Here is a 25,708-nt window from a genome sequence, read left to right as displayed (position 1 = left end):
CAGATTACTTCAGCCTGTTGTCTATGGATCACGACTCCCAAATAATAAGTAGAGTCTGGGCACCATCGTAAGGGGTAGTCTAGCTCACAAGGAGTGGTGGCATCAGTCAGAGGGAACAGCTTGGAGTTATTCCAGTTGATGGTTAGACGAGACAGTAGTGCAAATCGTGTGATTTAATCGAGGAGGAGTGTAAGATGCGTGTGCGGGCCCCGAACAAACAACAATGTCATCAGCATATAAGGAAGCCAAGAGTTGGCCATGGTGGAAGTAGAGGCCCCTACGTATATACCGTTCCTGCAAGTGCCAGACCAGCAGGTCGAGGGCAGTGACAAAAAGAAGGGGGAGAGAGGACAACTCTGTCTCGTTTGTCTGGATATAGGGAAGGCCTCTTTGAGGGTGCCATTGATTCTCAAATGGACAAGAGGACTTGTGTATAAGAGCTGATGAGGTCGCGGAGCTGCGAGGCATGCCTAATTTAACCAGCGTCGCCTGCAAGAAGTGCCATTCTAGCTAATTAAAAGCCTTCCCGGCGTCCTGTAGGGTGACTGCCACAGGGAGATCTAGGGACAATTGATTTAATACTGCAAAGAGGGTGCATAAGTTACGCGATGTGGAGCGGTGTGGGTTGAAGCCAGATTGTATCGGGGAGATTATCTGCTCCATTAGGAGGACAAGGCAAGTAGCAATAACCTTCGCCAATATTCTATTGTCCTAGTTCAGTAAGGACAAAGGCTGGTATGACGCACAGAGGTTGGTGGGCTTATCAGGTTTGAGCAGGAGTGTAATAACAGCCTTGCATAAAGGAGGGAGGATTCCTTTCTGAAGAGCCTCAGCATATAGCTCCAGCAAGTGGGGGACTAGGATGTGTTTATATGTTTTATAGAAGTGACCCGTGAGGCCATCTAGTCCGGGAGCTTTGGAGCCACTGGGTGCTTCAGTCACCTGGGCTATCGCATGTGACAGGAGCTGACAAAAATTGCTGTTGTGCCCCAGTGAGCCCACCCCATGGCCACCTCCACCAAATATTCAGAAGTAGCTTTCAAGGTGTCAATAGCGCGCAAGGAGTATAGCCATTGATAGTGAGAGGGAAAGGTGCTGGGGATGTCGGCATTGTCACAAACAGAGGTGCCATCCTTAGCGAGGAGATCAGTCACATACCCGGAGTGGTAGTTAGGTCGTAGCAGTCGGGCAAGCTTACGACTCGTGTGCTCACCCTCTCCATACTGACGCAGTAGGGCATATTTACCCAGAAATCCAACTTCGCGTTCAGCTAGTTCACAAAATTCTTGTAGCAAAACAGAGCACCAGGGGAGCTTTGCGTCGTGGGGGGTCAGCGGTCGTGTTAAGGTCAGTTGTACTCAACTCCCCCTCCGATGTGGACAGGGACAGTTCAGTATAGATACTGCGTAGAGACCCAGTGTGTTTAGAGATACAGATGCAGGCCTTACAGGCCTCCCAAACGGTGGCATGGCTATCCAATGTACCAGTATTGATCGTAAAATATTTGTACCAGGCATTCATCGGGTGATATGTCTCGTGCAAGTCATCCAGAGCACTGTATGAGTGTGGCTTAGAGAGACAACAGGAGCCCCAGTGGAATCAATCTGTGGGTTGGCTGTTATATTGAAATCACACACTGAGTATAATGTCAGCTTGAGTACGACCCAGGAGGAAGTGTAGGTCCGATAGAAATCGGGGGCATCTGTGTTGGGCGCATATATGTGGGCCAGTAGGTCAGATTGACTGGCAAGTGTGCCTCAAACTATTACATAGCGCCCCTCTGCATCTGCGATCTGATCTTGACATTGAAAAGGGGGGCTTTTATGAATCAAAATACAGACCCCGCATGAGTAGGAACTATAGTGAGTAGAAGAAAATGGTTAGGCCCCCATGTAGAGGCATATAAAAAATTATCCTGAGGGGAAAGGCGAGTTTCCTGAAGAAAGGCAAATTTCATGCCATGTCTATTGAGTTAAGAGAGGACCTGCTTTCTTTCTTGGTGTTGTTCAGGCCACAGATATTCCAAGTAATGCCAGAAATATCTACACTAACCCAGCATGTCTGTGTAGTAGACAGATGTTGTGGTGCAATTGTCGGAGGTGTGGTGCATGAGTCGTATCAGGGGAGCGATGGTGAGTAGTATTGGTGAAACCAACATAATAAACATTAACAGTTCAGAACAGGTACTGGCGCCACAGGTGGCTGGCGAATCCCTTCAAAATAAATAAAATACAGTAACATGCACAGTGCGGTGTACACCTCGGGGGAGAGAGAGAACGCTGTGGGGGTCAGTGCCATTGTGATCTCAGGGAATGAAGTATAGTGCACACGAGTCAGTGGACCACATTGTCTAAAACATAGAGTAAAAAAGTTGTGAGGTGAGACAGCTCGGAGTTTGAGAAGTTCAGCATAGTGAGTAAGAGTTTAGTCCCAAAACCTTAGGGTTATCAAAAGAGCTGGCTATCCGAGATGCTGAGGGAGTGGATGAAGGATTCTGGGAGGCTGGAGGAGGTTTACTGCGTTCGCTCCGATATCTTTTGCAGAAGTGCGTTGCATCAGCAGGCGTGTTGGAAACAGAGTGTTTGCCATACGCATCCACTCGCAGGCGAGCCGGGTAGAGAATGTTGTATTGGAAGCCCAGTTTTCATAAAGTGTTCTTGACATCTGCTTATTTGCGATGGGCTTCTTGGACCGCCAGGGGTAAAAACCGGGAACAGCGGGAGAGCCGACCCCTGGTACTGGAGGGTACCATGCTCACGGGCAGGCGCAATGCTGTGTCCTGGTCTCTAAAGTTCAGGAGTAGTGCAATGATTGGGCGAGGTGGTGACGGGGTGGGGAGGCGTTTTAACGATCTATTAGCTTGCTCAGCCATGAATGTAAAGCTGAAAGCTTGGCTGCTGAACAGGTTGGTGAGTAGTTTTTCCACAAATTCGGCATAGGGGCCCACGTTTGCGGATTCAGCCACCCCATTGATCCGTATATTGTTGCGGCGTCACCGTGCTTCTAAATCCTCGTTTTTAGTGATGGCGGACTTGAGAATGTGTTTCACTTTCTTCAAACGTCTCTTGGTAGCTAAGAATCATTCTCAGTGCTGAAGATTCTTCCCTCTGCTTCCTGAAATTGCGTGTGCGGGCAGTCTAGGTGTTCGTGCATGCATTAAAAGCGACTGTCCATTGTGTCCAGCTGGGCATCTATGGAACGAAAGCCAGTGCGTAGCTCTGCAACAGCTGCTGAGGCTCCGTCTAGGGGTGAGTCTCCAACCTCCGTAGGTGGCAGAGCAGCTTCATCTGGCTGGGAGAGGAGTCTCTTGGCCCATTGGGGGGGTCAGATGTGAGCTTCTTCTCTTTAGGGCCGGTGGGGCCCATGGTTCCAGCGAGGCTTGGAGGAGGGCACAGACCGGAGGCCGCAAGCCAGGAGGAAGTTGCAAGACTGTGTGTAGTAGTATCAGCAGGCTGGTAGGGCTTAGAGTAAATTATGCGTCCTGATGCAGGAAGGGGCTACTCAAGATGAGCAATTCAAGCGCAAGAATGAAGGCGCAGGAGAGAGAGCCGGGGTGTGGTACAGGCACAATTAGGCAAATCTGTAACAGCGAAGTGAGGCAGGGGGCACACCTATGAGTCTGTCGATGTGCCCCCTGCGGTACACAGTATCAGACCCATGGTACAAGGGTATTACCCGAGTCAGGAATCACATCCCTCACCTTGCGCGGCCGGCAGGGGCGAGGCCGCGGCATCCGCTGCGCAGCCCCGACTGCCAGGCCTCAGGGCAGCAATGCATCAGAGGAGGCCGCGTGGGATTAATATTTTTTATATAGTGTCCTCATGTTCCTCGCACTCGGATTGAGGCACTTTCACACTGTTGCCACAAACGTACTTAATGTTTACAAGCTTCTGGGCAATATTGCACAAACTTTTTAAAGGTTTAAAAGCAGGTTTTTCATGTTCCAAACGCCCTATTCTCTACTGCAACATTGTTTTTATACCCTCCGAGGCGACACTTTGGCTCCAGGCTTATTAAATATTTAAAAGCATTTTCTTCCTTTCCAATGTGTAATATTGCCTTTTTATTGAAGCAGTTTGTGGAACTGCATGCTTCTCCCTGCTGTTCCTTCTCTCCGCGATAACACTGTAGCCAAAGAAAGCTGTTCATGCCATATCATACCATGCCATGCTATGCAATGCCATACCATACCATACCATGACAGGCCATATACCATACTAGACAATGACAGGCCTGACTGTACCATATCATACTGTACCATAATATACCGCAAAATGACATCCCTTTCCATACTGTACAATAACATACCATAAACTATACAATGGCAGCTCATAACATACCATACTCTACGATACAGTCATAGGTGTTACCATAACATAACAAACCAAGCCATACAGTGACTGGCCATGCAACACAGTACCATGCCATACTATTCAATGACTCTTCAAGCCATACCGTACTGTACTTTGATGGGCCATAACATACTATGCTATAGAATCACAGGTCATAAAATACCCAGGGCCTCTGGAATTATGCGGCCAGAACAAATTATGTGGCAGGATTTACTAAATTATGCAGCAACAAAATGCAAATTAGGCAGAATAATGTAGCTAATTTTGTGATATTATCAGTTAATAATTTTTACACATTTTAACCCTACCTGGAAAAAGATTTCACCTTTTTAGTATTAGTGTCACACCAAAATGCAGCAATATGTAACTGAAAAGGTGAACAGTTAACATTTGCGAAACGCCTTACCCTGCACAGCAAAACGTGTTGCAGCATTTTTTGTAACTTTTGATCTGTTCAAGCTAGAAACAATTTTTTTTGGTAAAAATCTAGAAAAATAAGCAGCAGAGGATGAAATATGTGGCAAATGCAGGAAATCCATAGCTATGCAAACAGTACCACTGAATGATATAATGCCAGTGGCCCTGATCATAGCATACTATACAGTCATGGCCATTACCATATACTTGAAAAGACCATACCTACCATATTATACAGTGGAAGTCCATTCCATACAATATCACATGATAACCTATATTATACTAAACAATGGCAGGCCATACTATAACAATACCATACTATACAATAACTGTCTATGCCATCCCATACAATGATGGACCAATCCATACTGGACTATACAATGAAAGGCCTAACCATGCTATACTAACACTCCGCACTATACTGTACAATAACAGCCATACCAAACCATCCTATTCAATGATACACCATACCATACTATGCAATAACAGACCATGCTGTACTATACCACACTTCACAATGACGAGCCATACCATACCATGCTATACATTGACAGGCCATACCACACTATACAACATAACTACAAAATACATTGACAAAGCCAATAGATCCCACATAGGCAAAACCTATTGGCTTTGCCGATCATTGTTCCAAGTGTTTCTTCTTCCTACTCCCTCTAGTATTTTGCCAGTTCCAAAGAACTGTGTGATAAACTCGTTTGTCATTCATTTTCATCCTCTTTCCATTCATATAGGCTTTTGCTGTGCCTGTCCTTGCTGGTTTATCCACCCCCCCCCCTCATGATATTTCCGAAGATCCGCACTTCTGGGTATTGGCTCTTGTTTATTTGAATCCACTTCAAAGCACATCGCACATCCAAAGGATTGAGGTCTAGGAAGGAGCCTAAAAGCCCTCCACTTCCCAGTATCTGCAGGAATCATGGTTCGGGGTCTGTGGACAGTAGTGAAGTAATAATACACTATTGTCATGTTAACCCTGATGTGCCCTATACTTTCTTGATGACATCCGGTGTTCGAGTTAGTAGACTAGTTATTTGAGCACCGTCTCTGCCTCCAGTAACTCTACTCAAGAGTCTTCATTTGTCTAAGGAAATAACCATCCTGAGGGGGAGTGCTCTGCTAAATGACACAGAACAGATATATGAAATTGGACTTACGGCCTTATGTATTTTTGAATGTGTGTGAGGAAAGCTTTGAAAGGTATTTACCAGTTGCGATGGCAACAGCAGGCCTTCATTATTTTTGTTTTAAAGAGAGCATTCAAAGCACAAGTATGATCAGAGGGACCATAGGTGACCATAGGTGCCGCGTGCAGTACTGTGAGAAAACATAGGCTTCCTGTGTAAGCAGGAAAGCAGCCTTTGATGAAGGATTGAGGGACATAAAGAGTACACTGGTTCTGCGTTTGTAAGGAACTTTGCAGTTCGAACATACATGAAGGGTTCATATATAAAATACGACCGTGTTCTGTAAATATCAGTCTTTGCAGCTGCTGGTAATAAGATTGTGTATTAACGATCTGTCTTGTGCATCTCCGTCTGACTGCTGCTGTAGTTCTGCATAAATCCACGTCTTTGAATATTTGCAGCATATCAATTGCCCCTCCCTTTTGGCACACGCCAGACTAGTATGGAAATGGCATTCCTTTTCTGTGACACAGGTGGGGGAAAGGCAAATACAGTTCTTCAGTACTGGAAGTGACCTTCGATTGAGTTTTGTATGTTTATTTGGAACGTTTGCTGTTACCAAAATATTCCTCTGCTTCAGTGGCTCATATAATTATTCAGGACCACAAAATCCTGAAAGCTGACTGCTATTAATTATAAATAATATATAAAACAGATTAGCAACCATTTTCTTGAGCGAATTGCTACAGAAATTGCTTATTACAAATTATTAGTACAAATAGCCCCACCCCGTGTCCAAGTTAATAAAGATATATATTTTGATGATGGGTAAGAATGTTAGGCCCATCCGGTTTGTCGATTCCTCTTTCCATTGCAGCCCTTCGGTACTTCATTTAGCAGTTATACTCTCTCCTTCTTTATATGAGTAAGAACGGTGAGGAGGGGAAGGGAAGGCTGGACGCTGGAAGGAATGTAGAGAGAGCTACCCACTCCGCTCAACACTAACTTTGCACTACTCCACTATAGACTAGAGGTCGCAGTCGCAGCAAATGAAGGAGAAGAGCGGGAAGGGCTGGTGTGATAGTAGCACTGTAAAAGGCCTATGGCTCATTGGAGTGGCCTACGGGCTTGGAGGCTGATTCTTGTGATTAGTGCACCTGCTATATACGCTGCCGATTGCCTGCCAAAACAGGATCCCTCATATCTGACCCCCCTGAAATACACTGAGGCATGCGCCAGGGCTGCCCACCTCCTCTACACTGTTATTTTCCCTGGCAATAGAGCCCTAGCTGCAGACCTACATATGCAACAACATGAATGGGGCATACCCCTAAGTGATGGCCATTTTGCTTTACACGGATGATATGCTCCTACACCTAAGAGGGTCTTTTCAATACCAGCTACGCTCGTACACACCCTCTGCAACTATGCAAACTTGTCAGGTCTGCGGGTTAACTGGACTAAGTCATGCTTTTTCTCCTTTAACTTACTAACACCCAACCCACAGTTAACCTAAGCCGGGATACCACTCGCTTGGCAGCCTGATACGTTTAGATGCCTGGGGATCAGGGTACCATGCACATTAAGACCTATTAGACGGCAACATCACCCGCGGAGTCACATTGCTATGGACTCGAATGTAATTCTGGAAGTCGCTGTCGCAGACATATTGCATCACTTAAGATGAATGCCATCTCCAGGCTCTTATATTACTTTGCAAATTTACCGCTATTCATATCTCCTACGTTCTTCCCAGCCCTGGAAAGCATGCTCAGACTTCTTATGGAACACCTCCTGCTGCACTCTTTAAATTATACCAACCAACAGATCACGGTGGGCTGGCAGTGCCAAACTTTGAGCACTATTATTTGGCATCTCAGCTGCAATTGATGGCATGCTGGTTGGCTGGATTGCAGCTGTTGGACACTTCAACTACGGCACCTGCATGGCGACAAACCTAACTACTACATCTGTTCAACCCCTGCACTAAGGCTCCTGCACCTAAACCCACAATCTTATGAGTGGCGTATTGATGCTTTCGTAGGATTCTCTACACACGAGGGAAGCACTCGCTTGCACCCCAGCACTGGCTCTCTTAGGAACCCCGAGGACGAAGAACATTACTTCAAGACCAGAACTGACCTGCTGGCATGAAGCGTGAATACATACACTGGGGGACTTATATAGCTATCTCCTCCCGTATGAAGCTCTGGAGGAGCAAGAAAGACTCTAACCTGGCCAGTTTATCCTATACAACTCACTGCTTTGTGCACTAAGAAAGGAGTGTGGAGACATAACACATGAACCACCAAGCCATAACACTATCCAATATCTTCACGTGCTTCGTCAGGGCAGGCATCTAGTACACTGGTTGGTGGATTCTTTGTGCATCCACTTTGCGCCCCTGCTTGAGATGCTCCGTGCCCACTGGGAGCGGGATCTAGACAAAGTGTGTTCAGGCAGAGAATGGTGCACAATACTTGAGGGCCCCACCCATGTCCCTGCAATCTCTCATTTCGTTTACTACAACTATACATCGTATTTAGAGCCTATTTCACCCCTGCTAAAATCAACAGGCATTTCCTTCGTACAGATGCAGAGTGCCCCCAATAAGGCCTGACGGACTTGGACCTTCTACACTCACTGTGGTCATGCCCTCAATTACACCACTATTGGCAGGGAGTCCAACATCATTTATCCCTTTGCAAAGGACACGATGTGTTAAATACATGGGAGGCATGTATACTAGGACTGTTCCACAGAGGCAGAAAATATAATGCTACTTCCCGCTTCATAGGCCTTTGCCTTTTACTGGCTAAATGACTAATCACCCGCAGGTGGAAGGCACCTGACCCTCCGCCACGAACATGTTGAACGCAGTCACTCTAGGTATTGTTGCAGGCTGAAAGTGTTGCGCTACACAGAGAGGACAACCTGGAACTCTCTAAGTACCCTACAGCTAATGTCTGGGATACTATAGTGACTTTCATGCCACGTTCATGGTACTGCAGATACTGAACCCAAAGTGACTATCACAGAGCTCACGTAGCTAAGGCTACCTCTAACCCAATGGAAAAACCTAAAACTTTAGGCACTACATGTATACAGGAGGTACTCCCATTGTAGGTATCACAATTCACGTTACCCAAGCACATGCAATCGTAATCCACATAAAACAATGGGGAATGAGAGGACGCAGTCAGGACAACCTATGCAGACTTGCCACTGAGTTTACCCAATGGGGTCAGGTTAGAAAGGGTTGTAACCCATTGCAAGAATCCGCTCTCGACACCCTTTATTAGTGTAAAGGCCTGGTAATGGGTTTGGTAGTCATCCTTGCTAAAAAGTTACCGCTTAGGGAGGAGACACAGGAATCTAGTACATTGTTTTTTAGTAATATCTCATTTAGTACTCGTCAGGGAATTTGTGAATCTAGTCTCCTGCACCGGAGAAAACCTGGATATGCTAAAATGAGAAGGTTGTCCCACCTCAAGGGGCTTCCAGCCCTACACTTGCCAGAAAGAGTCTGACAGCATGACACTGTTGCTCGTAGGCTCATTTAAACCTGGCTCCGTCCCAAATACGATGTCCTAAGGTCCTGTATGGGGTAAGCTCGGGAGACAGTTTTTCTCATGCAGGTTTTCTGGACAAAGTTCACTTCAGACACAAGTCTCTTACACCACTCTTCCATTGTAAGCTCCTTTGCCTCTGGAGCTTTCTCCAGTTACACTGACACCACAACTAAGATGCTTCAAAAGCACTCTGGATGCACTGTAAATTGCCTACTTGAGACCTTAGACCACAAACCTGCCACCCTCATCCTAGCATCCTACCGGGCCACTATTGCACAAGGGCACTAACTAGAACCTACATTTCGGACACCCACTAGGTGTGAAAGAGAAAAAGAGAGACCGTGAGAGATGTAGTCCATCAGGTGGGAACCGAGCGAGAAAAGGTAAACGGAGGAAGAGTCAGACACATCTTCAGAAAAAAGGGGGAGAGATACCTTCATACAGAGAGGTGGGGGAGGTGTAGAACACATTTTGTAATGAGCTGTGCTTGCGATGCTGTCCACCGTAGATACAAGTGGTTAAAGGAACAAAAATCTCTTACTAGACTTGCCAGCATTTATATTACAGAATAGTGTTCCACATAGGTATGCTCCATGCTATCAAAAGATAACTTTGAAATCAATATCCACTTTAGCCCACCTAAGTGTAGCCATTTTATTTTCCCATAGTTGTTTGCACTGTTTTGAATAAACATCTGCATAAATACAGTTCTCGGTTTTATGGGTAGTATATCTTTTGGAAATTCCATTAGCAGTCAGGTTTATTTTATAACAGGGAAGGAATGCAGACAAATGGCTAAACTGACAACTGACGGTAAGCAACTTCATTCAACATGTTTTTTTCCTTCTTCCCCCCCCACCTCATTCCCCCTATGGCTAACTCATCTTTCCTGCTGTCGGACTGTAGTATCTCTTCCTTGTCTGTGCCTCCTGCACGCCTATATCGCTTCCTTCCCTTAACCGCTAATCCTCTCTAGCAGCGTTATTTGTAATCCCATCTCTTACTCGGACTACCCCATCCCTCCCTCCCTCAAAGTGAAATGTGAGGTCATGAACTCTACGTGACCTCCAGATTCACGGGTGCTTTCTCAGGGTCACTGTTCCCTCTCCTTTGTTCAAATGAACATGGTCCCTGTGAACTTATTGAATAGTCCAGTGTGTCTTCCAGTGACTCCAACTTCCCAATCCTCCTGGTGGAAAGTCAACATGACTCTTTGTGTAAACATCTTCTGCAGTTAGTGTTAACCCTCCTAGCTTTGTTTGACAATACTAAAATTAAGTACTGGTTAACCAGTTAGGTTTTCTCGATGGTCTTTTGAAGGATCGTCTTACTCTTCCTTCAACCGTGCAAACCTGCTGAGTCTGGTCATCCCAACACGTGCCCTGTTAACGCATAGTAAGCTGTTTCGCCAAAAAGAGGCATATGGTGAACAGTGGAGTACTTCAATAATTCCTTTTACAAGTGAAGAAATTAAAAAGTAAAATCAATGGTCTAAATAAGATGAGTTTAAATCATCTGAGCTATTCCCAGTCACACAGCACCCAAGTGAATAATCCTTCATCTCAGTGACATCAGATAGCAATGTAGGATACGGATTACAACCAGCAAAGAAATGTACCATTGCTGCAGTCCACAGCGGTTCTTAAACTTTTGACTTCTGTGGATCACCAGTAAATCACTACTACACGCCAGGGACCAGTGCCTAAGCAATTTGTACGATTTGAACAGCAAAGCAATACACAAATATACAGAAACCAACATACATTATATCAAATACATAAATGATAGCATTCTATCCCACAATCCACAAACAAAAATGATACAAAATTAATTTTAATGAGAAGGTTGAAGATCTTCAAAATTCGGTTTTATTTCTAAAAGACGAAGCAGAAAATAAGACCAGGGATCTTCAGACTTTTATGAGCAATTTCTGTGTTGATACAAATGGTAAGCAACATCCAAACCATAATGGAAAGTGTCAGTTCAGGATGTGTTGGTAAAATGTTTTAAGCATGATTTATGACTGCAAAAAACAGAATATGTATAAATAGCAAATATCAGCAATTGTAAATGTTATTACTGCCCCTAACGAGGTTTGAAATGCTTTACACGAGTGGCATGCTACTCCTGACTACAAGGTTAGCCGTAAATAGGTAGTAGGTTAGTAATAAGGCACTTCCTTATCTTTGTATGATTAGTTGCGTTAAGTTGGTTAAGTTTCTTCTTTTGAGATCTCATGCATGTATTCTAGAATTGTGAGTAGGGATAGTTAAATTGAAGTGGATTATTTAGGGGAAGATGTTATATGGTATTGGGAGTGGTGGACATGTACGCTTGTTAGTTGGATGAAAAGGATAGAAATCGAGAAGAGGTTTGAAAGTCTGTTGGGGAGTCCATTGTTGTCGGAAATATTTGGTGAGAGTCAGGCAGTGGAGGGAAATGCAGTATGGAAAAAAAGAAGGAAAAAATTAACACACACACATACACAAGTCTAAATAGAAAGAATACTTAAAAGCCCCAGAGTCTTTCAGGCCCTGAAGAACTGGCATGACTGTGAGTGACTTGCAAAATGGACTGTAATGACTTAAACTTCTTTTATAACCTTGCCAGCATGCTCCTTTGTGTGAAATTTTGATTGGCACACAGTTAATGAGCCAGTGTTAATGTAGTGTAAATGGAACACCCATTGTAAGGAGCTGCAGGTATGGTCACTTGTGTGCCTGTGCGCTCATTTGTGTAATAACAGTGTGATACTTGATATCTTCTGATACATAGGAGCCATTTTGCCCAAAAATAAAGAGGAATTTTCACTTTCTAAAAATGAGTGCATGGAAAAAGCTAATGGTTCCCGATGAACTAGTGAGTACTTGGGTATCATCAACTAAGATACCTTAATGCCTTATAACACAGATTAATTTATTTACAGGTTGTAATTCCTTGGAATGAGAGGCATGTTAATGGTGGTCATTGGTTGATAAATGTGAGATCATTGGTTGTCTATATCATGTGTATGCATGTATGGTTTTTCTGATGTACATGGATAGATATGCCTAAATCTGCACCAGGGAGTCTAAGGGTTGTTTTGTGGCTGGGGGCTGATTTTTGTAGTACTAGAAATTGCCCCTCATCTGTGGTACTCGTTTGCCCATTTGTGTGGTGGGTTGTGGTGGATTGGTTCAAACATGACGTAGAAGTGTGTGCAGTTGATTTTTCAGACTGAGATTGTGCATTCTCAGCGTTTTGTTATCACGCTCTGACCAAATGATCTGGTGTACTACTGTAACTATTGACATGCGCACATCTGCCATTTTAGGCTTTAGACTAAGATACCAACATTGGCTGTTCTCCCACAAAAAAAAACAGAATAATCTGTAGGTGTGGGTTGGAAAGATGTGTGCTGTGACACGCGCCCCCCCCCCCCCCCCAAATAGATTTCTCCTCCAACCCGACACTCCCGGCATCAACCTTGTTGTTTAACAGCAAAAGAAGGGTATGATGGAATAAGGTGCAATATAACCATCACCTTACATATCGCCTCTGTTTCTCTTTACCTCCCAAAATCAGCGCAGAGTATAAAGATGTGGTAGGATGGACTTCCTTCTCCCACCCGCTACCCTGTCCACCACCATTTTGAAATGCACTACTCATTAGGGAAAAGCGAGACCGTGATGAAGAGATGGGCATCTTTCCTCCTTCTGTATATCCTGCTCCATCACACCCCTAGCCGCCCCACTCCCCCCCCCATCCCCGGCCCACCCCCACCAACGCATATTCGAGGAGCAGAAGACATAGGTGGGCCTGCTGAGAACTGGGAGGAAGGGTCGATATTGCGATCTTAGTAGCCCTTACCTACCAACTCACACCGTTTGATCCACACCTTTCTGAACTGAGGGAAATGTAAAGTGGAAGCATATAGTAGTTGGGGTCTCAAGCTGGGACGGATCAGTTCTCTTAACACTCCCCTTTCATGCTTTCCAACCCCTGACCAGGCACTACACAAATACCGCACACATACATGTTTGAGGACCAACGGGTCTTGGTGCCTTGGAGGACAAAGCTAGATACGTTACCTCCGCTAGCATGATCCTGTGTTGGGGGCAGAAAAGAAATGTCGTCTTCTGTGAAATTTCATGAACACACAAAGCCTCCTTGCCAGGCAGTGAGGCGGGAGCTCCACCACCAATAGATGGGTTCAGGTCCCTGGAGAGGTCACTCATCATTGATGGATTCAGGCCCTTGGAGAGGTCACTCATTATTGATGGATTCAGGTCCCTGAAGAGGTCAACCACCCATTGATATATTCAGCTCCCCAGGGAGGTCTCTGTGCTGCCCAGTGAGGAGATAAGTCCACCATTCGCTCCGGATTTCATAGGGCCTGCCAATTTGAATGTATTTGGTTTTTCTAGGTTATCCCTTCATCTGGAGGTAGAATGTCGCTAAGGAGATTTCTTCTAAAAAGTGTAGTCTATTCTATTTCATTAAAAAAAAAAATGCGTGCCTACAGGTCCCATGGAGACCATTGAACTGCTGTACGGTCTTGTATTTTTACCTTTTTACAAGCGACCAGTACAGTGCTTTAAATGCTCCTGCTTTTCCCCTCGTGTGGTGTAGCACGGCAGTGGACAAAATGAAGCCAACAACAGCTAATTAGGGGTTCGGCCTTCCAAATTGTAGACGTGTGTTCGAGAATAGATTGCTACGCGGTTTATCGTTTTCTTTTGTCCGATTGTTTTGGTTTTTTTTAAGAATGGCAGTCTCTGTCGATGCTGTCGTTATTTTAACCCGTTACCCGCCGCTCTCTTCGCCTCGCTCACACTGCCACACGCCCCTACAGCCGTGCCGCCTTCCCTCTTATCTACAACGAACCCTTAGGAACCGGAACTTTTTTATAGCAGTGTCGCAGTGTTGTTTTGTAAACGGCTCCATTAAACTACGCCGTCAATCTCTCTTTATTTCCGTACAGTAAAACTAACGACATATTTTCTCCGCAATTAATTTAAGTGGGTTAGTCACGGGTGATGATTATTATTTTCCAGAGCAGAGCGTTTTTTTGTTTTCCCAGAGGGCGCCGGAATGTGAGGAATGTGCGTCTGCTGTGATTGTGCACTTGCTTGAGAGGGGCGCTCTGACCGGCGCCCCACTTCCTGCAGGTGGCTGTTCTCTGGGGGTGCTCGTCAGACCGAGCGCAGTTGATGTCATGTGTACTGTCCGGCTTCCAGCGGCGGTGAACTCACTCAGCTGGAAGCGCGCCAAAAGTTTGAATTGTTTTGTATGATCCCGGCTGAGTGCCTTTTCCCCTTGTGTCTCCTCCTCCCAGAGGTGGAAGAGCTGCTGTCCTCCCTGAAGCACGCCCAGCACACGCTGCTGGACCCCCAGAGCCAGGAGGACGTCGCCCTGCTGCTGCAGCTGGCCCACAACGCCGACTTCCAGAACGCCTTCAGGATCCACAATGCGGTGGCCGTGCACATGAACAAGACAAGCCCCCCGTACCCGCTGCTGGCCAACGCCCAGGAGCTGACGCAGGAGGTGGGTCTCGGTGCGCGGGAGAGTACCGCGTGAGGCGTGACGCTCTGCCCTGCCGGGGAAAGTGGAGTGCGATGCCTGCGCCTTTTGCTCAAGGCTATTAAAATCTCTTGATGCTTTGTCATTTGTTTTAGGTAATTTGTATTTTGTCCCCTGCGGCTCGTATCATTTATGAACAGATTTGTACACAGAAACAAACCTGTAACACATTTGATGTTTACATATGTGTTCACAGCATGGATGCAGTGACCCCTCTGTTTTAGCAGGTATAGTGCCGGGGCGCCTTACTGGGCCTCTTATGCTTGCAATTGGCCTGACAGAAGGTCATAATTAGCGGTATAAGAACTATGGTTTGGTAGAAAAGTGAGAGAAGAATGACAGGATAAAATGTAGGAACAGTGAAAGGTAAGAAGGGTTATGGGAAGAATGGATAAGTGAATGGCTGGGGGGATGAATGGGTTAAAGGATAGCAGAATAAAGGGACATGTGGATGTATGGATGGCTTTACTGATGAGTAAGTTAGAGGTTGGCAGTATTGTGTGTATGTTTGGATGGAAGTGTAGCTAAATGGATGGAATGGCCTGTGGAAAGATGGAATGGAGAAAGACTGAATGAATGATGAAAGAATGACTCGATGACAGGTTGTTAAGGAGTGAAATGAGGGATATCCGCAGGTGGATTGAAAGGTGAAAGGATGAATTAATAGATGCTTGGTGAAAGAGACAAGGGAGTCCTAGCGAGGATCAGGCTCACTTGTTCATTGCCATCATAGTGGGGGTATTATCATTTTCTTACTCTTTTGGTACACAGTAAAGGATGGAAACAGGCTGGAGATGAGGCGGAGGTGTTTAGACAATGATGCATTTTCTTGAATAACGGTTCACCAGTTAGTGCCATCAGAAAACTTTGGCCAGTGTTACTGGCAGGACTAAAGTCTATCATGGACACAAGGGTGAATCCACTACTCAGTGAAAACATAGGGTGTGAGTTCTGTAGATAGTTTTCTGATACCAGTTTTCAATTGAGTAACCTCTTGACTTATGAGTTTGCATTCCGGATGAAAGTGCCTGAGCAAGTTTACCGTTAGGCATCCATTTGCAGGTACATTGTGTAGTGCATGCTATTTTAGGTGCGGACTGAACCTGAAGTTGAAAATATTTGTAAAATAACATCAATAGGGCTTAGGTCTTACCTTCTTTGAGACCTTTAGTTTTTTTTAACTGTGGGCTTACATGCCACCCATTGCTGCTTAGTGGTAAGCTTCAGTAAGCTTCCTTTCGCTTTGTGTGTTTGTCCCTTCCAGGAGCTTAGCCACGTTACCTGTGTCCTTCTACCATTTTTTGAAGAGGAACTTTTTCTTGGTGTCAAAGAGTGTATTTTTTGGGTGTTGTCTTCCTTATGTACTTTCCCCACCCCCTTTATATTCCTCCCTCCACTGGCTGTCTTCTTGCCCTTTGCCCCTCCCTCCCACCCTTTGTTATAAGCTTGCCCTTTGCCCCTCCCTCCCACCCTTTGTTATAAGCTTGCCCCTCCCTCCCACCCTCCGTTGTCATAAGCTTGTCCCTCCCTCCCACCCTCCGTTGTCATAAGCTTGCCCCTCTCTCCTTCCCACCCTCCGTTGCCATAAGCTTGCCCCTCCCTCCTTCCCACCTTCCGTTGTCATAAGCTTGCCCCTCCCTCCTTCCCACCTTCCGTTGCCATAAGCTTGCCCCTCCCTCCTTCCCACCTTCCGTTGCCATAAGCTTGCCCCTCCCTCCTTCCCACCCTCCGTTGCCATAAGCTTGCCCCTCCCTCCTTCCCACCCTCCGTTGCCATAAGCTTGCCCCTCCCTCCTTCCCACCCTCCGTTGCCATAAGCTTGCCCCTCCCTCCTTCCCACGCTCCGTTGCCAGAAGCTTGCCCCTCCCGCCCACTCTGTTGTCATAAGCTTGCCCCTCCCTTCCTCCTTCCCACCCTCTGTTGTCATAAGCTTGCCCCTCCCTTCCTCCTTCCCTCCCTCTGTTGTCATAAGCTTGCCCCTCCCTTCCTCCTTCCCTCCCTCTGTTGTCATAAGCTTGCCCCTCCCTTCCTCCTTCCCACCCTCTGTTGTCATAAGCTTGCCCCTCCCTTCCTCCTTCTCACCCTCCGTTGTCATAAGCTTGCCCCTCCCTTCCTCCTTCCCACCCTCCGTTGTCATAAGCTTGCCCCTCCCTTCCTCCTTCCCACCCTCCGTTGCCAGAAGCTTGCCCCCTCCCTTCCTCCTTCCCACCCTCCATTGCCAGAAGCTTGCCCCTCCCGTCCACTGTCCATTGCCATAAGCTTGCCCCTCCCTCCTTCCCACCCCCCGTTGCCATAAGCTTGGAGGAAGACCATGTGAAAATAAAAATAAAAATATCTACTCTGTCCATTAAATTGTAAATGACCTTTTCGTAGGACACGGTCTTGTACATTTCTGCAAGCCATTCTCCATGCGACGGCAGTTGTGGAGAATGCCAGTGTCGTAGAATACAGATCATGGCAGCTGTAAGGACAGTGAAGAGCAGTCGGTCCGATAAGTCATGGAGGAGAATTACTGTGTCTGCAAGTGGTGAGGGCAAATCCATGGATTCCTGGAGCGTACACCCCACTGCTGTCCTGAAAGGATGAATGGCAGGACAATTCAGTAATATATGAACTGTACCACAGGGCACGTGATAACATTGCCAGCAGGCAGAGTGAGGGAGCAAACCTGCAATCTGAAGTTGTGCCGGGGTCCAGTGCCAACCCTGAAGAATATTAAATAGACTGAACTTCATCCATGCTTCCTGGACTCCCCATTCCATTGCTTCCAGGAGTTCTACCCAGTCCTCCTAAACATATTCCACCTGCAGGCGAGCCTGCCAAATCATCCTGAGGCTAGCCAGTTGTGGGGAAGAGGGGTGAATCAGAAGATTGTAGAACCCGAACATCACACCTTTAACCTGACCCCAAGTGCTACGGTAAGAGAGCATTGTGGAACAAGGAATGGTCCAGGGATGGGGACCCAGTTTGCTCAGTATAGAATGACATAATTGTGTGTAGTGCCAGTGTTCAGTATGCAGCAGGCCAAATTCGTCCTGTAGCATCTTAAAGGACTTGGGTTCGCAGCCAGAAAATAGATATGCGAAGGTAGAATCCCAGCTCCGCGCCAGGGGCCTCAGTCAAGCATGATCTCCCCTTTTCAAATGGCAGTATTGTTCCAAAGGGGAGCCTTGTCAAGGAGAGACGAATCAACCGAAAAGAGCTTGTGAGCCTGTATCCAGATGGCGTACATGGCTTTCAGCATAGGGCTGGGGTATCTGGCGGTAGCTAGGCCAGGAAGATAGAGGGCCTGTAGGCCCAACAAGGCCTCTTGGAGTCTGCGTTCGATCATAACCCATAGCAGGGGGTTACACCATTTTTGACAAGTGTAAGCCTAGACAGTAATGCCCCACAGAAGGCAAGCCGAGTCCTCCTGCTGACCTGTGGGCGATAAGCTTCCGGATTGCCAAGCACGGCCTTACTGAATCCCACATGAAGGCCTTGCCTATCTCACGGAGGGTTAATAGGGGTATTAGTTGGGGAAGCGTGGCCAACACTTCTGTGATTTTGGGGAGGGTAACCATTTTCACAGCTTGAGTCCATCCTCCGAGAGAGAGAGACTTCGGTGGGACCACTTCACGAAGTCCAATAGCATTTGTTTCATTAGTGGGTCCAGGTTATCCGCCACCATGCGCTCCAGGCCTCTGTTAAGTAGGATGCCAAAGTACCTCAGGCAGGAATTCTTCCACTGGAATGGGTAACCAGCAGTGGCAGCACATGTGGTGATTCACGACAGCGGCAAGGCCTTGCTCTTTCCCCAGTTCACCTTGTAACTTGATCTTGCTGCAAAGCATCAATTATCTCTTTTAAAAAGTGCTATGATGAGACCAGCGCAGGCTGGGTCAAACCCCTCCTCCCATTTTAAAAACATTTTTTAAAATTTACTTCAGCCATTTTTCTGCATAACGTGGCTGAAAACATTGACCCAGCCAAAATGAGTCGAGATTTACTGGTTTTGCAAATGCTTGTTTTTCCAGTGATCACTGCAAGTTTACACTAAATCGACCCACACATGTTTGGAAATTCTTGTTTCTGTTAATTGGACCCTGTAGTTAACTATAGGTAATTGAAGACTGTATAGGTGATAATACGCTGAGTAATATCACACACTGTTAATCATCACAGATGCCTCTGCAAGTCTGTTGTCTCCCTATTGCGGGACCCGTTCACAAACTGCATCTTGTAGTACAGTTAGTAGTACTATTAAAGTACTACAGAATGCTGTTCACAATTTCAAGAGTGTAATTTTACATGTCCGCCTTTCCTATCTTTTCGGTGAGGAGATCCTGACACATGTAAGTTTACTACTTAGTAGTAAATGTGGGAGGGACCGGGAGAGTGGCTGGAAAAAGGGGCATACTTATTACAAAGTGGGAGTGGGTTAGGGAGGGATTTAGGAATGGCCATGCGCCACCAACAAAAGAGTAAACCTATTGCCAACTTACAGACTCCTCTTGTAAAGTTACAACAGTCAAAAAAGGACCCAAACACAGTAGTCGGGTAATCCAGCACCACTCATGGCCACTCCCATAGAAAATAATGGAGGCCGGGACTTAAAATAGAACCCCATAGGAAATCATATTAAATAATATAAAATAGCCTAAATATAAATGCATGTATTTTAATGTTAATAAAAATAAATCACTTATTTAATTTAAATAAGTTAATAACCTTTTAAATTTAAAGTTTAATTTGGCATTAACATATAATTAAATTACTTTAAATTGGTTGAGTACCTTACTTATAATTATTAATTAATAATAAAAACAATTGTTTACTTTAGGTAGGAATTTAATTTATTTGAAAAAAAAAATTATTTTGTTTAATAAATTAAATATTTAATTCATAATTAAGTTAATAGTGCTGTAGCATTTTGTCTTTTCTCCATTTAAAAGAAACACATGAAACTAATTTACATTAATTAGCAAAAATATGTTTACTTTCCTTTTCGAGCTAAATACTTTATTTATTTTTTTCTTTTACTTTTCCATGGGGAGAGGTGGAAAACCTCAGTGTGGTAAAGTGTAGGGAAACGTGAAAAATGTTTTAGTGCACTAAAATGTGATTAGAAGTCGTCCTCGTGGGCATAAGTGAGGATAGTTCAGCATTTTAGAGATCATTTGTGGACCGTGCATGTCACAAGTTACATTTACTTTTTAGTTGGAGTGTCGTAATACCATTCATAAAACACGACTTCAACAGTCACTGGTTTCTCTTTCGCTGTCCACCAATGACAAACATTATCCTGTTGTGAAAAATACATTGTTTACTATTTCGATTCGTGCAGAAGACTAGTGAAAACTAATGTAACCGAATTTAGCATTAGTTAACCAAAGGAAAGTTATGCAAGCAAGTGCTTTCATTTGGACATTATGAGGTGGGAAATTCACAAAAACTGTTAAGCTTTGCTTGTCTTGCTAAGAAAAATCAGTAACACTCCAGACACAAGACTTGTAAGCTGGGTGGATAGAGTTGGCACGGGAGACAGTATTGTAAACTGCTTTCGATGCCAGGTGAGTGATGGAGTGCTGAGAATGTCCTCGTTTTGAGTCAAAGGATATGATCATTGCTGGAGCCACCTGGATCGCTGGTTGGATGAGAGCTGATCAAAGCTTTCAACTGCGTCATTCATGACCATGTATAATGCGCATTGTGATTGGCTACGGGGCAGTTAGCCAGAAAGGTAGTCCCCAGTGGAAGGTTTGGGGCTGAAGCGCCTTCAGACTTTGGTCAGTTATGAGTGCTCCTCTATTGGATACAAAAACAATCACCTAATCGGAGTTGTGCCTCAGAAGTTGGACATAATGTCTGGAGTTTGATGTTGTCTGCATCAAAATTAGCACATCCGGCTATTTCCAGGCAATTTTCCACTCCGCGAATAATGAACATAACTGTGTTTGCCGCTCTTTATCCAGAAAATGCAGGTTTTATTGCGCCTTGTAATATCTAGGCACAGTACAATCCGTACAACTCATATGTCCAACCAAAACAAGTGTTTGGGGCAGGGGTCAGAATTTGATGAGGCACTCCAATTGAGGCCTTCGAAAGCTTAAAGTTTGACTGGTGGCGGACATCTGAAAAGAATTGACGAATGTCCCATCAGCCCTATTTTGATTGTATCTCGGTATACACTCTTGGGAGGGTGCACATGACATCCGCCTATTTTTAGCAGAAATCCGACCTCTTCCAAACTCTAAATCTACCCCTTGGTTCGGAAGACAGCACGAATGATTCAGTGCCACTCAGCATACAGCGCTATATATAGTGCTCACATGAAAGAATTGCTTCTTGCCATTACTATCACCTAAAAGTAGAGGGCAGACTTCATGCCGGTGAATAGAAGAGGGGGTGTTCCCTCATCATAGTCTTAAAGCTAAGCTAGCAGAAGGCTAAAGAGAGGTTGGACTCTGTCCAAACACGACTGACAAATGTAGCTTGATTTTTAAACTCCATTCCAGCGAGTCTAAGGTGTTATTGAACAGGAGGTAGAAACAGTGCAGCATAGACTTTGTGAGTTAGGGCTGGAGAACCGCTTGCAGCAGAGGGCCTACTCTGTTGCATTGAGGGTGGGGCGGCTGATGCACCATTAGGAAATAGCAGTGCTTAATTTTAGCCGGTGGTTTTGGTGCTTGGCACAGGCACTTATGACCGTCGGCTCCATGGTGGCGCCGTTTGTCACATTCAGAGAAGAGCTCAACAGCAGGTGTTTATTCATTCATACATTAAAATGACTGATATCTGCCACCCACGCCATTGTTCTAGCCTTTGGGGCCTGCATTCGGGTAGTCACTCTTGTAGAGGTATGAGGGTTATTAGTTGCGTTGGTTTCTGCATTTGACAGTGCTGGCAGCGCAGTGGGCCTCCTGACTAGGGTCCTGGCACCTTTTTTTGTTTTTAACAATGGAAGCACTGGGAAATGTTTCCACTCAGAGCAGCAGATGAATGTACACGACGCTCAGAATGAGTGCTGGCTCTGGAGGCATTAACAAGGATGAAGTGCAGTGGGAAGCGAGGACTGAACCCCATATGGTGTGTGTCAAGGCCAGACCAGGGGGTGGGCACACTGCAGCGTGTGACCTGGCATTCAGTAGTTCTGCCCTCGCATTCCTTCGCTTGACTCCTCGGAAGATTAGGACCAGGTTTCTTGGTTGTGGAGTTCCAGAGCAAGTCAGTCAACCTGTAAGGGAGGCGCCTCCTTAGCTTTTGAACTGCAGTTTTGCAAAGACGGGACGTATTTGTGGCAAGTGTCCTTCTGAAACTGTTCCGTGGCTCCCTGAGTGAAGTGTGGATTTTGTTTGTGGTGCTGCCATCAGAAGCCTTCTTCCTCAGGCCTCGAGAGGCCTGGCTAAAGTAGAGGCCCACGTTTCCTAATCTTTCTGACAGCACAGGCACTAAGCCTCACATGTTTGATAAAAGCCCTTGCACGCCTTCCCTTTCCCACAAACAGGCGGCCGAGGAATGCTGAGTGGTATTTAGATAAGCGAAGGAGGAAGGCGTGCTTTAGAAAAACCATCCTGCTCGCATTCTGCACAAGAAGCGGTGTCAGCGATTTTTTTCCAAACCTACCAGCTTGTTTTTGTCTCGCCTAACTGAAAACACAAGTGGCCTGATTTTCTTAAGTTCGTTGGCAGTTTGCTTAAACCGTATTTACATGTTATTTGCATGGTGCCAATTAGGCAGGCAGACGGGTTTGCACCGGAGAAATCTGGATGTGTTTGTGTTTCGATAGTAGTTCATGTTCACAAATACTGGTATTAGTGTGTACACAGTGTGGGGAAACGCACAATCCTGTCCGTGGTTCTTTGTGCGGGACTTGGCACTGAGCTTTCATCCACTGTCCTTGCTTTGGTTGAATACAGAACGGCATAGTTGTGTGGTCCAGGCAACACAAACAGAAGTGTAAAACATTGCTTTGCATCCAGAGAAGGAAATCCCTAGAGCAGTGGTTCCCAACCTTGTGACTCCTGAGGACCCCCACTGAATCACTACCGGAAGTCGGGGACCCCCAAGGAATTTGTACAATTTACATCTCAAACATTAAAACAGTAATTCACAAAAAAATACACAAACAAGTACACACCACGCAAATACTCAAATTAGTAATGCTATAATTATTTTATATTGAAAACGTAAACAAAAATCAAAAGGATTTAATGAAAAGTTTGCCACTACATCTTGGCGAATAACTTTTCAATATTTGGATTTCTTTAGGAAAGCTGAATCCTCCGGTCAGAGTCTACATTTCGCAAGCGATTTCAGTTTTATTTTTTAGGTACATAAAATCTGAGAAAGTTTTTTCACATAAATATGTAGTGGGTAAAAGAAGTGAAGCCATAAGGCCCTTTCATGTTTCCACAGCCTCCATGTCACTTGTAATTCATTTGCTTTACAGCACCTCCCATACCAGTGTAGGGCGTCAGAGCACTTTACAGGGGACTGCAAGGTGTAGGATTCACATGTCATCCACAATGTTAGAGATTTTCTAAGAGTGCTTGGTCTGGAGAAGCACAGACTCAGGATTCAGAACACAACACAGTGGTTAGCTTTGACTTTAATAATAAGAATCTATTTTTACGCAAGCAAACCTTTTTTTTAGCAGCATAAGGATAATGAAAGGCTGGGAAAAAAACAAACTTTCTAATTTGTCATGCAGCTTGCATGCAGCTCTTTGATGGCTGTACATAGCTCACTGCGCTAGATTATGATTGTAACTTATGAACTGCACAGTAACAGAAGAATCTCTGTGACAAAAGCAGCAACTCACTGTGCTGGGCACATAAAATAATTTTCTTTGCATGATACATGTTCTCTGCATCAGCAATATAAACCATCTGCCCTACCTTAGATAAGCCAAAAGTGCCACTAGGCAAAACTCCCATCTCTCGCCCTCAGGGACATTAATCACCAGAGTTATCTTAACACTTTTATTTTCATCGGAAAGCTGCTGGTTGTACAAGGAATTTTGACTTACTTTTACAACTGCTGCACAAACAAAAACACGCACATGTTTCTGTCAGGCCCCAGCTGGAGAAGTACCTTTTGGTCGTCTCAGGTCTGCGGACCCCCTGGGAATGTGTCACGGAGCCCTGGGGTCTGCGGACCATAGGTTGGGAAACGCTGCCCTAGAGGCGTGTTAGTGCATTTTAGATATAAAGCATGGTTTATTAAACCGAGCTTGAGCTCACGTCTGGAAGAGGATGTAGCGCAGTGGTTGGAGCTACTGCCTCGGGAGCTGGAGATCCGAGTTCCAGCCTCGGCCCAAACATCCTGTGATTCTGAGCACATCACTTAATCTCCCCATGCCCATGGACAAGGTCTTGAGACCCTCAAGGGGGATAAGCCGCGCTATATAAATCTATATTTCATTTAATTTCTTCATTTTATGAGATTTTATTGCATAAAATGAACTTGTCCTGAATCATCATCCAAACCCATCTAAGTCCTGGCATCTTGTGAATCAAATAATATGGATTAGCAGGGAAAAACCCTCACTGCCGACGCCCACACACCCTCCCTGGTGCGGGTCACGACCAGTGGCCGACACCAGGAAGGGTATCAATAAATCCTCGGGTGCGTCGCACCCGAGTATTTTTTTATTTATTTTTTTAAACCCCCCCCCCCCCCGGGAGACACGGAAGCTTCAGTGTCTCCCCCCGCCCCCCCCACCCGCCCCTTTGTGACGTCAGCGCGCCTCGATCGGGGGCCAGAAACAGTTTGAGAAGGCCTCGTAAGAAAGGGGAGAGTCTCCCCTTTCTTACGAGGCCTTCTCAAAGTGTTTCCTGGCCCCCGATCGGGGGCCAGGAAACACCACTAGACGCCAGGGATTTCACTTTGGGGGGGCGGCCCCCTCGGAAAACGGGCCACCCCCCCCCCCCCCCCCTACCCGGGGGCATAATTAATAAAAAAAAAAAAAAGGTAGGTGCCCCCTGGAGGGGGGGGGGGGGGGGCGCGATTGCGCCCCCCCCCCCCCCCCCCAGGGGATTGTTTAAAAAAAAAAAAAAAAAAAAATACAAATGACAGGGGGTCGCCCGTGGGCAGGGTGACCCCCTGTGGGGGCCATTTTTTTTTTAGATGTTGTAGGGTTTCCCTGGGGGCCATTTTGGCCCCCAAGGAAACCATACAACAACTAAAAAAAATAGATCTATATATAGATCTATATTTATATATCTATGTAGATAGATATATCTATGTACATGGATATATCTATAGATATATCCATGTACATAGATATATATATATATATATATATATATATATATATATATATATATATATATATATATATAGAGGTAGATCTATATATACCAAAGAGATTTATAAAGTGTGCTACTCACCTGTGAGGGTCTCAAGGCGCTTGGGGGGGGGGGGGGGGGGGGGTGGGGGGAGGGAAAGGGGCTGGGAGGTTCACTGTTCGAAAAGCCAGGTTTTGAGGCCCTTCCTGAAAAGAAGTAGGTTTTGTGTCTTGCGAAGGTGGGTTGTGAGGGCGTTCCAGGTTTTGGGTGCAAGGTAGGAGAAGGATCTGCCCCCGGTGGTGGTGTGTTTGATGCGGGGGACAGAGGCGAGAGAGAGGTCAGCTGAGCGGACGTTTCGTGTGGGGGTGTGGAAGGTGACTCTCGTTGAGG

At 45.6% G+C, this 25,708-nt stretch overlaps 1 protein-coding gene across 1 annotated transcript in view; it reads left to right on the top strand.

The window, feature by feature from the left end:
* PALS1 (protein associated with LIN7 1, MAGUK p55 family member) overlaps positions 1 to 25,708 on the top strand; it is a 342,210-nt gene that overhangs the window by 113,093 nt on the left and 203,409 nt on the right. The window contains exon 3 of the mRNA XM_069208880.1: positions 14,804 to 15,012. Coding sequence (XP_069064981.1) covers positions 14,804 to 15,012 — 209 coding nt within the window. The remainder of the gene's footprint in view (positions 1 to 14,803; positions 15,013 to 25,708) is intronic.

Source organism: Pleurodeles waltl, chromosome 9 (assembly GCF_031143425.1).
Source record: "Pleurodeles waltl isolate 20211129_DDA chromosome 9, aPleWal1.hap1.20221129, whole genome shotgun sequence".
Taxonomy (NCBI): domain Eukaryota; kingdom Metazoa; phylum Chordata; class Amphibia; order Caudata; family Salamandridae; genus Pleurodeles; species Pleurodeles waltl.
Note: the sequence above shows the minus strand (reverse complement) of the source record. Positions and strands in the feature narration are given on the sequence as shown.